Here is an 18,888-nt window from a genome sequence, read left to right as displayed (position 1 = left end):
CTGGGCAAGCGCGACGCACCGCACCTGCGCAGTCTGGACCAGAGTGACGCCGAACTTAATTATCCCCCCCATAATATACCGGCCGTGGGGGCTCCACCCCCCTCCCACCCCCTGTGCGCACCCACCTCCTGTGCGCCCCCCGCGTGCCCCCCCTCCCCCGTGATTAAAATACTCACCTAGCTTCCGGATCCCTCGCCGCCCAAAGGCGCGGAGCCGCATATTCAGTACTGTAATCGGCGGCCCCACGTGACCGCATACAGGAGAGGCTGCGGCCAGAAGAGGACGCTGCAGCGAGGGATCCGGAAGCTAGGTGAGTATTTTAATCACAGCGGGGGTGGGGGGGGGGGACCTGGATCTGCATTTTAAACACTAAGATTCATATGTTCCCTGCAGCAAACGCTGCTGCAGGAAACATATGAATCGCGGCTTCAGCACCAGTGGGGGGGACAGCGCTTAATGTAGCGCTGTCTCCTGCACGGCACACGGACTGCACACGGACAATGTCCGTGTGCGGTACGTGTTTTACACGTCCAGCACAGCCGCCCCCAGCACAGCCACAGCCATGCACAGCCGCCCCAGCACAGCCACAGCCACGCACAGCCGCCCCAGCACAGCCACGCACAGCCGCCCCAGCACAGCCACGCACAGCCGCCCCCAGCACAGGCACGCACAGCCACCCCAGCACAGCCGCCCCAGCACAGCCACGCACAGCCGCCCCAGCACAGCCATGCACAGCCACCCCAGCACAGCCGCCCCCAGCACAGCCACGCACAGCCGCCCCCAGCACAGCCACCCCAGCACAGCCACGCACAGCCGCCCCCAGCACAGCCACGCACAGCCGCCCCCAGCACAGCCGCCCCCAGCACAGCCACCCACGCACAGCCGCCTCCAGCACAGCCGCCCCAGCACAGCCACAGCCACGCACAGCCGCCCCAGCACAGCCACCCCAGCACAGCCGCCACCAGCACAGCCACGCACAGCCGCCCCAGCACAGCCACCCCAGCACAGCGACAGCCACGCACAGCCGCCTCCAGCACAGCCGCCCCAGCACAGCCACAGCCACGCACAGCCGCCCCAGCACAGCCACGCACAGCCGCCTCCAGCACAGCCACAGCCACGCACAGCCGCCCCAGCACAGCCAGCACAGCCTCGGCCACGCACAGCCGCCCCCAGCACAGCCGCCCCAGCACAGCCACCCCAGCACAGCCACGCCCAGCCGCCCCCAGCACAGCCACGCACAGCCGCCCCCAGCACAGCCACGCACAGCCGCCCCAGCACAGCCACGCACAGCTGCCCCCAGCACAGCCGCCCCAGCACAGCCACCCCCAGCACAGCCACGCACAGCCGCCCCCAGCACAGCCACGCACAGCCGCCCCCAGCACAGCCACGCACAGCCGCCCCCAGCACAGCCACGCACAGCCGCCCCCAGCACAGCCACAGCCACGCACAGCCCCCAGCACAGCCACAGCCATGCACAGCCGCCCCCAGCACAGCCACAGCCGCCCCCAGCACAGCCACACACAGCCGCCCCAGCACAGCCAGAGCCATGCACAGCCGCCCCCAGCACAGCCACACACAGCCGCCCCAGCACAGCCACGCACAGCTGCCCCCAGCACAGCCACGCACAGCCGCCCCCAGCACAGCCACGCACAGCCACACACAGCCGCCCCCGCCACGCACAGCCGCCCCCAGCACAGCCACGCACAGCCGCCCCCAGCACAGCCACCCCCAGCACAGCCACGCACAGCCGCCCCCAGCACAGCCACGCACAGCCGCACCCAGCACAGCCACGCACAGCCGCCCCCAGCACAGCCACGCACAGCTGCCCCCAGCACAGCCGCCCCCAGCACAGCCACACACAGCAGCCCCCAGCACAGCCACGCACAGCCGCCCCCAGCACAACCACACACAGCGCCCCCAGCACAGCTGCCCCCAGCACAGCCACCCCCAGCACAGCCACCTGCACTCGGGCAGTAGAGCCAGAGAGAAAAAGATGGGAGCAACATATGGCAGAATGGAAACAGGAAGAGGCAGAATGGGTGCAGCACATTACAACAGAATGGGGGCACAGGATGGCAACAACACATGACAGAATGGTTGCGCACCATGGGAGCAGCACATGACAGAATGGGGGTGCACAATGGGAGCAGCATATGACAGAATGGGGGCGCACACATGACAGGATGGGGGTGCAGGATGGGAGCACATGACAGGATGGGGGTGCAGGATGGGAGCACATGACAGGATGGGAACACATGACAGGATGGGGACGCAGGATGGGAGCATATGACAGGATGGGGACGCAGGATGGAGCAGCACATGACAGGATGGGGGTGCAGAATGGGAGCAGCCCATGACAGAATGGGGGCGCAGGATGGGAGCAGCACATGACAGGATGGGGGTGCAGGATGGGAACAGCACATGACAGGACGGGGGCGCAGGATGGAGCAGCTCATGACAGGATGGGGACGCAGGATGGGAGCATATGACAGGATGGGGACGCAGGATGGAGCAGCACATGACAGGATGGGGGTGCAGAATGGGAGCAGCCCATGACAGAATGGGGGCGCAGGATGGGAGCAGCACATGACAGGATGGGGATGCAGGATGGGAACAGCCCATGACAGAATGGGGGCGCAGGATGGGAGCAGCACATGACAGGATGGGGACGCAGGATGGGAGCAGCACATGTCAGGATGGGGACGCAGGATGGTGCAGCACATGACAGGATGGAGACCATATACTAATATAAATGCTCGCCACCCGGGCGTAGAACGGGTTCAATAGCTAGTATATATATAGTTCGGAAAGAAAAACCCTTCTTCATAAGCGAATATGTAATGTGTATATAATTAATTTGATGTAATCCTGATATTCCTAAAAAAAAAATCAGTTTGAAACTGGCGCCGACCACGCCTGCGCAGTAGCAGCTATCCGTGATAACTGAAAATAAAGGTTAAACAACCACAAGACCGATTTCATCAACAAAGGTGACATTTTAATCAGTATAACGGTGCCAAAGTAGTTTATACGATGCGCCTTTTCTGGGGCAGCTGAGAGCTGATGGTTTTAGCCAGGTGGGATGCCAATATCCATGGCCCCTTCCCAGGCAATTAATATCAGCCCGCAGCTGTCTGCCTAGCCTTTGCTGGTTTGACTTTTGTCAATTTTTTGCCAATTTTTTTGGGGGGTTCCCCTGTAAAATAGCCAGTAAGAGCTAAGCAAACATCTGTGAGCTGATATTAAAGGGAACCTGTCACCTGAATTTGGCGGGACCAGTTTTGGGTAATATGGGCGGAGTTTTCAGGTGTTTGATTCACCCTTTCCTTACCCGCTGGCTGCATGCTGGCCGAAATATTGGATTGAAGTTCATTCTCTGTCCTCCGTAGTACACGCCTGCGCAAAGCAAGATTACCTTGCACAGGCGTGTACTACGGAGGACAGAGAATGAACTTCAATCCAATATTGCGGCCAGCATGCAGCCAGCGGGTAAGGAAAGGGTGAATCAAACACCTGAAAACTCCGCCCATATGACCCAAAACTGGTCCCGCCAAATTCAGGTGACAGGTTCCCTTTAATAGCCTGGGAACCTTTATGGCTATTGTCTCCTTCCCAGAATATTAACATCAGCCGTCGGCTTTCCCTCTGCTGGTTATTAAGATTATGCCGGATCCCACACAATTTTTTTTAAAGAAATAAACTGATATTACATTTCACGCAGATCTCTGACAGTTGCTTTTTTGTTACAGCATATGTAGGTTAATTATGTTAATGCTCCTACATAGGCTGGTGACTGTGTGTCTTTATTTAATATTAATAAGGGTATCTGGCTGAAGAGGTTAAACATCACAATGACATCACAATTTCTTTTTTTTTTAATAATATATCTTTATTTAGCTCTATGAATTTACAAAAACGCATGAAAATCCGCATAAAAACGCGTGGAATTTCCACTGCGTTTTCTACCAAGAGATGCAGAAACGTCCCCAAGCAAATCTGCAACATGCGCACATACCTTAAGGCGGGATGCTGAACGGGTGTCCTGCCTGCGTTCATAGCAATGTTTGCAGGCCAGAAAGAAACAACTAAAGGAGAGAAAGTGTCCCACGAGCCGGCATTTGCTCATGTCTGGACCAGACTGATTTTTTCAGATTTACAAAATGGAAAAGAGGAGAACCTTTTTTTTTTCCCTCGGATTGGGAGAAAATGGTTATATGAACCTAACCTGAGCCAGAGGCCAGGAGAAACGTCTACAAGGTGCCCCAAATCTACAGAGAGCTTCGGACCCCTGGGACTCTGCTCAAAGCAGAGAAATGGGGCTGTAAGGCCCAAACTGTATGTGCCAACGGAGAAACGCAATAATGTACACACTCCTCTGCTCCGTACACCTCGTACACAAGCGGCTCTGCTCCGTACACCTCGTACACAAGCGGCTCTGCTCCGTACACCTCGTACACACACGGCTCTGCTCCATACACCTCATACACACACGGCTCTGCTCCGTACACCTCGTACACACACGGCTCCGCTCCGTACACCTTGTACACACACGGCTCTGCTCCATACACCTCATACACACACGGCTCCGCTCCATACACCTCGTACACACGGCTCCGCTCCGTACACCTCGTACACACACACGGCTCCGCTACATCCACCCTGTAAACCCCTCCTGACCCCACACATAAACTTCCCCTCATCCAGCACCATGACAACCAGCACAGCAGAGTCCTGCATACACTGAGGCCCCTGATCATGTGACCCCTGACTCCTCCCCTCCTGTGACCTCATCACAGGTCCTGTGTGCACAGAGCAGCCATATATGTGGTGTGCGGCTCTGCAGGTGGAGGTAGGTGCTGGAGGTTCACCAATTGTGAAAGACAAGAAGGGAATGTATTCCTCACATAGTACACGACCCTTTCTTGCCCCTCACACAGTATAATGTTCCCACAGTACCGCCATTCCCTCACACACAGTATAATGTTCCCCCAGTACCGCCATCCCCCCCACACATTATGACAGTGCAAGTTGCCCCCCATAATATGTCACCCACCTCCTAATAAATAACTCCTCCCTCCCCCCACTCCTGGTGCAGATACAGATGCCCCCGGGACACAGCACCGACCTCCTGGATCAGTTTCCCAGGGCTGGAGATGTGGCCCCGGGGCCGGTGCTATAGATGTATGAGGGGCTGTTATCTGCGGGGGGAGCTGTACATGTAATGGAGACATTCTGGGGACAGATTATCCCAACAGTAGAACTTTTTCTCTTCAGTGAATGGAGCTGGTTTTTACCTTGTTGTTTTCTGTTTATAACATAATGACTCCGTTCTAGGACCCCATTGTTACGCCCTGGCCGTCATGGCGACATATTGGGATGTGTGAATGGGATGATGTCTATCTCTCCCGAATTCCCCATACACAACTGTTGTACTCGGCCGATCTTTCCTGTGATCTTTTGGCATTCAGACATTAGTTTTTTGTCGTCAGGCTAAATCCGGCAAATTTTGAAAAAAACGGATCCGTCCCAGATTGTGAAAAACTGGTGGGAAGGATTTGAGAGAGATAGAGACCCCAGAATGGAAACGCATGCTTAGTTTAAAAAAACGGGATCCGTTGCTTGATTCCGTCATATGACGGATCCGGCGTCATAGGGTTCCATTATAGCAAACGACGGACAGAAACGGATCCGTCATTGTCTGTTTTTTCGACGGACACAAAAAACATTACTATGTCCGGTTTCTCCGGCCACAGGAAAAACTATTTTTGACGGATCCGGCGCAAAAAAAGTAAGAAACGCGAGGCCATCCTTCCCAATCCGTCGCTAATACAAATCTATGAGAAAAAAACGGATCCGGCGGCCACTTTTGCTGAATCTGTTTTTTTTCAAAATTCGCCGGATTGTGCCTGATGGCAAAAAACTGATGTGTGAAAGCAGCCTAAGGTGCACTATGTTTCTCACAGTTTTATGTTGTTTTACAAGATTTCTTGGAGCCAATTGTACTTTGTAACATTTTAACACCAATTTTTATAAATGCCTCAAACTTCTGTGTGTGAATCAAACATGAGATATAACGTGATATTATTAATTATTTATTATGCTTTGCTTATGTAGCGCTATCATATTCCGCAGCGCTTTACATACATTATCATTATCATCTCAATCTAAATTCCCTATCATTATGTCTTTGGAATGTGGGAGGAAACCCACGCAAACACAGGGAGATCATACAAACTCCTTGCAGATTTTGTCCTTGTTGGGATTTGAACCCAGGACCCCAGCATTGCAAGGCTGCAGTGCTAAACACTGAGCCACCGTGCTGCCCAGATTACAGTCCTGGGAATACAGGAAACATTCATGTAGACGGCCCGTGGTGATAGGATCAGTGACGGACTCCGGCCAAATATGTTTCTAGAGCCGTAGTAAAAGATGGAGATGTCGTCCTCATCATGAAGTAGTTATTTCTCCTGTCACGTGTAATGAATATCTCCTGCAGTATTGCTAATGCCGATTTCAGTGTCAGTAAATGAGATGAGAATTAGCGTTATGGAAGATGAGTCTATGAGAAACGTATTCCGCTGCCGACTCCGAGGAAGAAACTGCTTGTTGTGTGTGCTCTAAAATACACTGCTCAAAAAAATAAAGGGAACACTAAAATCCCACATCCTAGATATCACTGAATGAAATATTCCAGTTGTAAATCTTTAACCTAAAGATGATCAACGTAACTCACAACTCATATCCCACGGAGGTCTGGAGTTGGAATGATGCTCAAAATCAAAGTGAAAAATTAAATTAAAGGCTGATCCAACTTCAGTGGAAATGCCTCAAGACAAGGAAATGATGCTCAGTAGTGTGTGTGGCCTCCACTTGCCTGTATGACCTCCCTACAACGCCTGGGCATGCTCCTGATGAGGCGTCGGATGGTCTCTTGAGGGATATCCTCCCCGACCTGGGCTAAAGCATCCGCCAACTCCTGGACAGTCTGTTGTGCAGCGTGACGTTGGTGGATGGTGCGAGACATAAAGTCCCAGATGTGTTCAATCGGATTCAGGTCTGAGGAATGGGTGGGCCAGTCCATAGCTTCAATGCCTTCATCTTGCAGGAACTGCTGACACACTCCAGCCACATCAGGTCTGGCATTGTCCTGCATTAGGAGGAACCCAGGGCCAACCGCACCAGCATATGGTCTCACAAGGGGTCTGAGGATCTCATCTCGGTACCTAATGGCAGTCAAGCTACCTCTGGCGAGCACATGGAGGGCTGTGCGGCCCTCCAAAGAAATGCCACCCTACACCATTACTGACCCACTGCCAAACTGTTCATGCTGAAGGATGTTGCAGGCAGCAGATCGCTCTCCACTGCGTCTCCAGACTCTGTCACGTCTGTCACATGTGCTCAGTGTGAACCTGCTTTCACCTGTGAAGAGCACAGGGCGCCAGTGGTGAATTTGCTAATCCTGGTGTTCTGTGCCAAATGCCAATCATCCTGCATGGTGTTGGACTGTGAGCACAACCCCCATCTGAGGACGTCGGTCACTCAGACCATCCTCATGTAGTCGGTTTCTAACCGTTTGTGCAGACACATGCACATTTGTGGCCTGCTGGAGGTCATTTTGCAGGGCTCTGGCAGTGCTTCTCCTATTCCTCCTTGCACAAAGGCTGAGGTAGCAGTCCTGCTGCTGGGTTATTGCCCTCCTACGGCCCCCTCCATGTCTCCTGGTGTACTGGCCTGTCTCCTGGTAGCGCCTCCAGCCTCTGGACACTACGCTGACAAACACAGCAAACCTTCTTGCCACAGCACGCATTGGTGTGCCATCATGGATGAGCTGCACTACCTGAGCCACTTGTGTGGGTTGTAGAGTCCGTCTCATGCTACCACGAGTGTGAAAGCACAACCAACATTCAAAAGTGACCAAAACATCAGCCAGAAAGCATTGGTACTGAGATGTGGTCTGTGGTCCTCACCTGCACTACCACTCCTTTGTTGAGGGTGTCTTGATAATTGCCAATAATTTCCATCTGTTGTCTATTCCATTTGCACAGCAGCATGTGAAATTGATTGTCAATCAGTCTTGCTTCCTAAGTGGACAGTTTGATTTCACAGAAGTTTGATTTACTTGGAGTTATATTCTGTTGTTTAAGTGTTCCCTTTATTTTTTTTTAGCAGTGTATATAGGAATTATTAGTAGATGTAAAGAAAAAACTAAATATTGTAAAATAATAAATCACATATATTTCCCTTATTATCTCCAGTAATTGTATTATTACACAGGAATTTTATGAATTTACATCGACTCATCTCCTTCCCATTCGTGTCCCTACAATATTGGATCCTCTCAGTGAAATCTTCTATATAAGATTATTTTCCTGACCCGTTAAGTTAGGATATTGTTGAAGACTGGATTTTTTCTCTGTAGAACCAACCTCAGGTATATCTTTTATCAGGCACCTAGAGATGGGAGAAATAAATCAGAGCGACAGACTATTCGTTGTCTTTCCAAGATAATCTAATCTTTATTCATCCGTGCTGATCTTTTATAGCACAAGATCAAAGGAAATAAAGCGTTACATAATTTGGCAAAAATATAGATTATACAATGGGTTGTCAAACACATCCTGAGATACGAGATAAATTACATAAGAGAATGTGGGGGTACCTCCCTTACGTCAGTGTGTTCTAGTTCAAAAGTTGAAGTTCTCAAGAGAATCTGGCTGAGGAAATAACATTTTTGGGTGATTACAGACCATATTGGAAACAACAACATGTCTGACAATTTCTGGAAATTGTAGGAACTGACCATTGGCCATAAGAATGTACGCACATAGACAGATGATAACTGGAACATAGGCCATTCTTGCATAATACTATTTTCTTCTATTTTATTCTGAATAGAAATTAACAACTTATTTTACAATATGGACAGGGACAAGATGGCAGAGAGGATATTACATCTCACCCTAGAGATCCTCTTCCGGCTTATTGGAGAGGTGAGAGATTCTGATGACATCACATTATATCATTCATATCTATGAGAATAACAGATGGACAGAACTGGAGAGGTGAGGACTCTGGAAATGTCTGTAGTAAGATTTATTAATATGTCTCTCCATAACCAGGATTACACAGTAGTGAAGAAGACCTCTAGTGATTGCTGTCAGGACCCTGTGTCTGAGGGATGGGGAAGACCCCTGAGCCCAATCACTGGGCCTCCACCTCACCCCCAAATACATGAGGACATCAATTACCAGAAGATCCTCGAACTCGCCTACAAGATGATTGAGCTGCTAACTGGAGAGGTGACACTGCTGGGAATGCTGGGACATTATACAGTAACGCTATGAAGGGATTGGGGGATGACAGTATCATTGTATGTGTCAGGTTCCTATAAGATGTCAGGACGTTGCTGTCTATTTCTCCATGGAGGAGTGGGAGTATTTAGAAGAACACAAAGATCTGAACAAGGATGTCATGATGGAGGTTACCCAGCCCCTCACATCACCAGGTAATAGGCAGGACTAAATACGCACAGTCTATAATTATCTGTATGTAAAGAATGAATTCAGTTCTTGTTTGTGTTTCCTCCAGTTCTATCCTGTAAGAGGACAACACCAGAGAGATGTCCCCGTCCTCTTCTTCCACAGGACTGTAAACAAGAAGACCCCAATGTTCCTCAGGATCATCAGGTAGATGGAGAGAAGGTGTCATGAGATCTCCCCTATGATGTGTAGACGGCTGTGAGGGTCTTGTGTTCAGTCTTGTTTTATCCACCAGTATTATATGTTTTATACTTGTGTAATGCAAACAGGATTAGAGCTGATCATAGATATGACTTTTCCACCTGTCGTTGACTTTTACAATCTTTGTTTCAGGGTGAAGATCTGACCCATATTAATACTACAGAGACATATGTGAGGGGTGATCAGTGGTGTAAAGAGGAGATTCCTACAGATAACCGCCCAGGTGAGTAGTAACCACTAAATCCAGAGAAGTCACAGATTCTGTGTATCTGTGATGTAAGTGTTTGTTCCAGAACCTTTTAGCAGAAACTCTTGTCTGTGTTGTTCGGTGGACTACAAGTTACAGATCTATCAAGTAGGTAATCCAGCTTTAACAGTCCCATAAAAACTTTTTTATTTTATTGAAAAATTCATTAAAATTAATAATTCATCCAGCGTAGAAGTCACAACCCCCAATGTAGGAAGAATTATATGGGCAGACGTGTTTGGAACCTTGCCCTTCTTAGTCCTTGCAAGTTCCACATACTCTAAGCGAGGGCTGCTGTTTTAACCCCTTTCTGACATCAGACGTAGTAATCCGTCCATGTGACCTGGGCCTGTTTGACTACGGACGGATTATTACGTCTGCGCGATCGCCTACGCACATGGGCGGTGTGCGGGCGATCACCGCCGGGTGTCAGCTGATTCTGACCGCTGACACCAGGCACTAAGTGCCACAAGCACTCACAGTCCCTCGAAATGCTGCGACTGAACACGATCGCAGCATCCCGGTTGCTGGCAGAGGGCTGACTGCCCCTCTGCCTTTGGATCGGAGGCTGAGTGTCTGTTGTGAATTCTGTGGCAGAGCTCCCTCCTGTGGTCACAAGTGGTACTTCGGCTGATTCTCTCTATGAGCTTCCGTTGGTGGAGGAGAGTGGTACTGCGGCTTCTGAGTTTCCTTCCTCAGGTGATGTGGTGAAGTCGTTAGGTGCTGCTCTATTTAACTCCACCTAGTGCTTTGATCCTGGCTTCCAGTCAATGTTCTAGTATTGGACTTGCTTCCTCCTGGATCGTTCCTGTGGCCTGCTGCTCTGCATAGCTAAGTTCCGCTTTTGTTATTTTTGTTTGCTGTTTTTTCTGTCCAGCTTGCTTATTTGTTTTTTTCTTGCTTGCTGGAAGCTCTGGGACGCAGAGGGTGTACATCCGTACCGTTAGTCGGTACGGAGGGTCTTTTTGCCCCCTTTGCGTGGTTGTTTGTAGGGTTTTGTGTTGACCGCAAAGTTACCTTTCCTATCCTCGCTCTGTTCAGAAAGTCGGGCCTCACTTTGCTAAATCTATTTAATCTCTGCGTTTGTCTTTTCATCTTACTCACAGTCATTATATGTGGGGGGCTGCCTTTTCCTTTGGGGTATTTCTCTGAGGCAAGGTAGGCTTATTTTCTATCTTCAGGCTAGCTAGTTTCTCAGGCTGTGCCGAGTTGCGTAGGGAGCGTTAGGCGCAATCCACGGCTGCCTTTAGTGTGGTTGGAGAGGATTAGGGATTGTGGTCAGCAGAGTTCCCACGTCTCAGAGCTCGTTCTATGTTTTTGGGTTATTGTCAGGTCACTGTATGTGCTCTGACTTCTATGTCCATTGTGGTACTGAATTACCTAATCATAACAGTACTGGAAGCCTTAAGTACTAATGATTCTCAATAGAGGGAAAAAAGAAGTTCTGAGACCATTTTTTTTTCTCTGCACTGTGTTTTGCCTTTTTTTTCCCCTAGACATTTGGGTGGTTCAGGACACAGGTGTAGCGATGGACATTAAAGGTCTGTCTTCATGTGTGGATCAGCTCACGGCAAGAGTACAAAATATTCAAGACTTTGTGGTTCAGAATTCTATGTTGGAACCAAGAATTCCTATTCCTGATTTGTTTTTTGGAGATAGAACTAAATTTCTGAGTTTCAAAAATAATTGTAAACTATTTCTGGCTTTGAAACCTCGCTCCTCTGGTGACCCAGTTCAACAAGTTAGGATCATAATTTCTTTTTTACGTGGCGACCCTCAGGACTGGGCATTTTCTCTTGCGCCAGGAGATCCTGCATTGTGTAATATTGATGCGTTTTTCCTGGCGCTCGGATTGCTGTACGATGAACCTAATTCAGTGGATCAGGCAGAGAAAAATTTGCTGGCTCTGTGTCAGGGTCAGGATGAGATAGAGGTATATTGTCAGAAATTTAGAAAGTGGTCCGTACTCACTCAGTGGAATGAAGGTGCGCTCGCAGCTATTTTCAGAAAGGGTCTCTCTGAAGCCCTTAAGGATGTCATGGTGGGATTTCCTATGCCTGCTGGTCTGAATGAGTCTATGTCTTTGGCCATTCAGATCGGTCGACGCTTGCGTGAGCGTAAATCTGTGCACCATTTGGCGGCATTATCTGAGCATAAACCTGAGCCTATGCAGTGCGATAGGACTTTGACCAGAGTTGAACGGCAAGAACACAGACGTCAGAATGGGCTGTGTTTCTACTGTGGTGATTCCACTCATGCTATCTCTGATTGTCCTAAGCGCACTAAGCGGTTCGCTAGGTCTGCCACCATTGGTACGGTACAGTCAAAATTTCTTTTGTCCGTTACCTTGATCTGCTCTTTGTCATCTTATTCTGTCATGGCATTTGTGGATTCAGGCGCTGCCCTGAATTTGATGGACTTGGAGTATGCTAGGCGATGTGGGTTTTTCTTGGAGCCCTTGCAGTGTCCTATTCCATTGAGAGGAATTGATGCTACGCCTTTGGCCAAGAATAAGCCTCAGTACTGGACCCAGCTGACCATGTGCATGGCTCCTGCACATCAGTAGGTTATTCGCTTTCTGGTGTTGCATAATCTGCATGATGTGGTCGTGTTGGGGTTGCCATGGCTACAAGTCCATAATCCAGTATTAGATTGGAAATCCATGTCTGTGTCCAGCTGGGGTTGTCAGGGGGTACATGCTGATGTCCCATTTCTGTCTATTTCGTCATCCACCCCTTCTGAGGTCCCAGAGTTCTTGTCTGATTACCGGGATGTATTTGATGAGCCCAAGTCTGATACCCTACCTCCGCATAGGGATTGTGATTGTGCTATCGATTTGATTCCTGGTAGTAAATTCCCAAAAGGTCGACTGTTTAACCCCTCTGTGACCTTAGACGTAGGTGGGCTTATCTGACCCTGGACGGGATAGTACGTCATAGCCGATCGACCGCGCTCACGGGAGGAGCGCGGCCGATCGCGGCCGGGTGTCAGCTGCTTATCGCAGCTGACATCCGGCACTATGTGCCAGGAGCGGTCACGGACCGCCCCCGGCACATTAACCCCTGGCACACCGCGATCAAAGATGATCGCGATGTGCCGGCGGTGCAGGGAAGCACCGCGCAGGGAGGGGGCTCCCTGCGGGCTTCCCTGAGCCCCCCGCAGCAACGCGATGTGATCGCGTTGCTGCGAGGGTCTCACCTCCCTCCCTGCTCCCTCCAGCCCCGGATCCAAGATGGCCGCGAATCCGGGTCCTGCAGGGAGGGAGGTGGCTTCACAGAGCCTGCTCAGAGCAGGCACTGTGAAGGCTTCAGCGCTGCATGTCAGATCAGTGATCTGACAGAGTGCTGTGCAAACTGTCAGATCACTGATCTGTGATGTCCCCCCCTGGGACAAAGTAAAAAAGTTAAAAAAATTTTTTCCAAATGTGTAAAAAAAAAATAAAAAAAAATATTCCAAAATAATGAAAAAAAAAAAAAATATTATTCCCATAAATACATTTCTTCATCTAAATAAAAAAAAAACCAATAAAAGTACACATATTTAGTATCGCCGCGTCCGTAACGACCCGACCTATAAAACTGTCCCACTAGTTAACCCCTTCAGTAAACACCGTAAGAAAAAAAAAAAAAAACGAGGCAAAAAACAACGCTTTATTATCATACCGCCGAACAAAAAGTGGAATAACATGCGATCAAAAGGACAGATATAAATAACCATGGTACCGCTGAAAGCGTCATATTGTCCCGCAAAAAACAATCCGCCATACAGCATCATCAGCAAAAAAATAAAAAAGTTATAGTCCTGAGAATAAAGCGATGCAAAAATAATTATTTTTTCTGTAAAATAGTTTTTATCGTATAAAAGCGCCAAACCATAAAAAAATGATATAAATGAGGTATCGCTGTAATCGTACTGACCCGAAGAATAAAACTGCTTTATCAATTTTACCAAACGCGGAACGGTATAAACGCCTCCCCTAATAGAAATTCATGAATAGCTGGTTTTTGGTCATTCTTCCTCACAAAAATCGGAATAAAAAGCGATCAAAAAATGTCACGTGCCCGAAAATGTTTTCAGTAAAAACGTCAACTCGTCCCGCAAAAAACAAGACCTCACATGACTCTGTGGACCAAAATATGGAAAAATTATAGCTCTCAAAATGTGGTATTGCAAAAAATATTTTTTGCAATAAAAAGCGTCTTTCAGTGTGTGACGGCTGCCAATCATAAAAATCCGCTAAAAAACTCGCTATAAAAGTAAATCAAACCCCCCTTCATCACCCCCTTAGTTAGGGAAAAATAAAAAAAAATGTATTTATTTCCATTTTCCCATTAGGGCTAGGGTTAGGGCTAGGGTTAGGGTTAGGGCTAGGGTTAGGGTTAGGGCTAGGGCTAGGGTTAGGGCTAGGGTTAGGGCTAGGGTTAGGGCTAGGGTTAGGGCTAGGGTTAGGGTTAGGGCTAGGATTGGGGCTAGGGTTAGGGCTAGGGTTAGGGTTGGGGCTAAAGTTAGGGTTAGGGTTTAGATTACATTTACAGTTGGGAATAGGGTTGGGATTAGGGTTAGGGGTGTGTCAGGGTTAGAGGTGTGGTTAGGGGTGTGTTTAGATTAGGGTTTCAGTTATAATTGGGGGGTTTCCACTGTTTTGGCACATCAGGGGCTCTCCAAACACGACATGGCGTCCGATCTCAATTCCAGCCAATTCTGCGTTGAAAAAGTAAAACAGTGCTCCTTCCCTTCCGAGCTCTCCCGTGTGCCCAAACAGGGGTTTACCCTCACATATGGGGTATCAGCGTACTCAGGACAAATTGGACAACAACTTTTGTGGACCAATTTCTCCTGTTACCCTTGGGAAAATACAAAACTGGGGGCTAAAAGTAATTTTTGTGGGAAAACAAAAAGATTTTTTATTTTCACGGCTCTGCGTTATAAACTGTAGTGAAACACTTGGGGGTTCAAAGTTCTCACAACACATCTAGATAAGTTCATTGAGGGGTCTAGTTTCCAATATGGGGTCACTTGTGGGGGGTTCTACTGTTTAGGTACATTAGGGGCTCTGCAAACGCAATGTGACGCCTGCAGACCAATCCATCTAAGTCTGCATTCCAAATGATGCTCCTTCCCTTGCGAGCCCTCCCATGCGCCCAAACGGTGGTTCCCCCCCACATATCAGGTATCAGCGTACTCAGGACAAATTGGACAACAACATATAGGGTCCAATTTCTCCTGCTAGCCTTGGAAAAATACAAAACTGGGGGCTAAAATATAATTTTTGTGGAAAAAAAAATATTTTTTATTTGCACGGCTCTGCGTTATAAACTGTAGTGAAATACTTGGGGGTTCAAAGCTCTCACAACACATCAAGATGAGATCCTTAGGGGGTCTACTTTCCAAAATGGTGTCACTTGTGGGGGGTTTCTACTGTTTAGGTACATTAGGGGCTCTGCAAACGCAATGTGACGCCTGCAGACCATTCCATCTAAGTCTGCATTCCAAATGGCGCTCCTTCCCTTCCGAGCCCTCCCATGCGCCCAAACGGTGGTTCCCCCTCACATATGGGGTATCAGCGTACTCAGGACAAATTGGACAACAACTTTTGGGGTCCAATTTCTCCTGTTACCCTAGGGAAAATACAAAACTGGGGGCTAAAAAATAATTTTTGTGGGAAAAAAATTTTGTTTTATTTTTATGGCTCTGCATTATAAACTTCTGTGAAGCCCTTGGTGGGTCAAAGTGCTCACCACACATCCAGATAAGTTCCTTAGGGGGTCTACTTTCCAAATGGTGTTACTTGTGGGGGGTTTCAATGTTTAGGCACATCAGTGGCTCTCCAAACGCAACATGGCGTCCCATCTCAATTCCTGTCAATTTTGCATTGAAAAGTCAAACGGCGCTCCTTCCCTTCCGAGCTCTCCCATGCGCCCAAACAGTGGTTTACTGCCACATATGGGGTATCAGCGTACTCAGGACAAATTGGACAACAACTATTGAGGTCAAATTTCTTCTCTTACCCTTGGAAAAATAAAAAATTGGGGGCAAAAATATAATTTTTGTGAAAAAATATGATTTTTTATTTTTACGGTTCTGCATTATAAACTTCTGTGAAGCACTTGGTGGGTCAAAGTGCTCACCACACATCCAGATAAGTTCCTTAGGGGGTCTACTTTCCAAAATGGTGTCACTTGTGGGGGGTTTCAATGTTTAGGCACATCAGTGGCTCTCCAAACGCAACATGGCGTCCCATCTCAATTCCTGTCAATTTTGCATTGAAAAGTCAAACGGCGCTCCTTCCCTTCCAAGCTCTCCCATGCGCCCAAACAGTGGTTTACTGCCACATATGGGGTATCAGCGTACTCAGGACAAATTGGACAACAACTTTTGGGGTCCATTTTCTCCTGTTACCCTTGGTAAAATAAAACAAATTGGAGCTGAAGTAAATTTTTTGTGTAAAAAAGTTAAATGTTCATTTTTATTTAAACATTCCAAAAATTCCTATTAAACACCTGAAGGGTTAATAAACTTCTTGAATGTGGTTTTGAGCACCTTGAGGGGTGCAGTTTTTTGAATGGTGTCACACTTGGGCATTTTCTATCATATAGACCCCTCAAAATGACTTCAAATGAGACGTGGTCCCTAAAATAAAATGGTGTTGTAAAAATGAGAAATTGCTGGTCAACTTTTAACCCTTATAACTCCCTAACAAAAAAAAAATTTGGTTCCAAAATTATGCTGATGTAAAGGAGACATGTGGGAAATGTTACTTATTAAGTATTTTGTGTGACATATCTCTGTGATTTAATTGCATAAAAATTCAAAGTTTGAAAATTGCGAAATTTTCAAAATTTTCGCCAAATTTCCGTTTTTTTCACAAATAAACGCAGGTACTATCAAAGAAATTTTACCACTATCATGAAGTACAATATGTCACGAGAAAACAATGTCAGAATCACCAGGATCCGTTGAAGCGTTTCGGAGTTATAACCTCATAAAGGGACAGTGGTCAGAATTGTAAAAATTGGCCTGGTCATTGACGTGCAAACCACCCTTGGGGGTAAAGGGGTTAATTTATCTGTGCCTGAGCACGCCGCTATGCGGAGTTACGTGAAGGAGTCCTTGGAGAAGGGGCACATTCGCCCATCATCGTCGCCATTAGGAGCGGGGTTCTTTTTTGTGGCCAAGAAGGATGGTTCGCTGAGACCTTGTATAGATTACCGCCTTCTAAATAAGATCACGGTTAAATTTCAGTACCCCTTGCCGCTGTTATCTGATTTGTTTGCTCGGATTAAGGGGGCTAGTTGGTTCACCAAGATAGATCTTCGTGGTGCGTATAATCTTGTGCATATTAAGCGAGGCGATGAATGGAAAACTGCATTTAATATGCCCGAGGGCCATTTTGAGTACCTAGTAATGCCATTCGGACTTGCCAATGCTCCATCAGTGTTTCAGTCCTTTATGCATGACATCTTCCGAGAGTACCTGGATAAATTCCTGATTGTATACTTGGATGATATTTTGGTCTTCTCGGATGATTGGGAATCTTATGTGAAGCAGGTCAGAACGGTGTTTCAGATCCTGCGTGCTAATTCTTTGTTTGTGAAGGGATCAAAGTGTCTCTTTGGTGTTCAGAAGATTTCATTTTCTCAGTCGCCCATGACAGCACTACCAGAGAGAGGGGATCCGCCCTTCAGGGACAGGAAACCTACAGGATAAAAGGGCGGTACCTCTCCCCTGCATCAGTTTGGTTTCCTGTCCCTGACGGGGAACCTTCTCGGACGGTACCTGTCATGAACGACCGGAAGACTAACCTGGCGAAGATTCGGAACCGGCCAGTCCGAGTTCTGGCGGCGGGGAGGCCCCTGCCACGGCTGTTCCGGTATCCGAAGCCGCCACGACTTCGACCGAGGGGTCTAGAAGCGTGAGTGGGGGGAAGCGCCGCCGCCACTCCGGATAGGAGTTGGAGCGCTCCAGCACACTGCCGCAGGACGCCAGGATCCAAGATGGCGCCGCACCGGAAGTAGTGGAGGGACTTCCGGTTCGGGGGCAGTGAAGTGAATGGCTACACCAAGATGGCGCTGCCCCGGAACCGGAATCCTTCATTTCCGGGTCGTCTAGCTGCGCGCGCATGCGCGGTGGCTAGGAATGACAAAAAAAAAAAAAAAAAGAAAGAAGCGCTTCCCCCAAACAGTGCAGCCACGGGGGGAGGGGGCCAAGCGCCACCCTTTAAAAGAAGGTGCGCTTGACAGACCCTTGCTGCATGCTGTTCCAAGATGGAAGACAGCGATCAGCAGCTCCAGCCGCCGCCACCGCAGCAGCAGCAGCGCCATCGTCAGCGCCAGAAACCAGATGCCCAGGGGAAGAGAACTTCTGCAAGCAACCAAAAGTTCCCGATCCAGTAGCCATTCCACACCATGTAGTTCCAGTGTGGTAAACCTGCGGCCGGCCACGGATCATACGCCTCAGGATCCTACCCCTCCTCTAGAACCGGTACCTGTGGCTGCGTCAGATTGGTGAGTGATCTTCGTGAAAGCTCATTTTTTGTAATTGGGGTTCCCCTTCTCCCTTATCTAGGCAAGGAAGAGAACGGGGAAGATGAAAAATAGGACCTGCCCCTTATGTGAGAAAGCATTACCACAGTCCTGGGAGAAGAAATTATGCGACTCCTGTATTGAGCGAGTCCTCTGTGAGGAGACCCCGAACTTCGCCTCTGAGTTACGCTCTGTAATTAAAGCGGAGGTTGAGACGGTGTTTAACTCCCTTAAAAGCGACAGGAGATCTACTAAGAAATCAGTTCCTGATAGAAATTCCGACTCTTCTAGCTCCGAGAGTAAAAACTCGGATACGCAAGATTCATCCCTCTCCTCTTCAGACAGTGAAAGTGGGGGTCGTCATTGCTTCCCCCTAGAT

At 48.6% G+C, this 18,888-nt stretch overlaps 1 protein-coding gene across 1 annotated transcript in view; it reads left to right on the top strand.

Annotated features, from left to right (window-relative positions):
* Positions 1-8,930: 8,930 nt before the first annotated feature.
* Positions 8,931-18,888, top strand: part of LOC138666547 (zinc finger protein 729-like) — a 93,003-nt gene continuing 83,045 nt past the window's right edge. The window contains exons 1-5 of the mRNA XM_069754754.1: positions 8,931-8,990; positions 9,120-9,299; positions 9,382-9,505; positions 9,589-9,686; positions 9,873-9,963. Coding sequence (XP_069610855.1) covers positions 8,934-8,990; positions 9,120-9,299; positions 9,382-9,505; positions 9,589-9,686; positions 9,873-9,963 — 550 coding nt within the window. The 5' untranslated portion in view covers positions 8,931-8,933. The remainder of the gene's footprint in view (positions 8,991-9,119; positions 9,300-9,381; positions 9,506-9,588; positions 9,687-9,872; positions 9,964-18,888) is intronic.

This window comes from Ranitomeya imitator, chromosome 2 (assembly GCF_032444005.1).
Source record: "Ranitomeya imitator isolate aRanImi1 chromosome 2, aRanImi1.pri, whole genome shotgun sequence".
NCBI classification, from domain to species: domain Eukaryota; kingdom Metazoa; phylum Chordata; class Amphibia; order Anura; family Dendrobatidae; genus Ranitomeya; species Ranitomeya imitator.
This window is presented reverse-complemented; position numbering and strand designations above follow the sequence as displayed.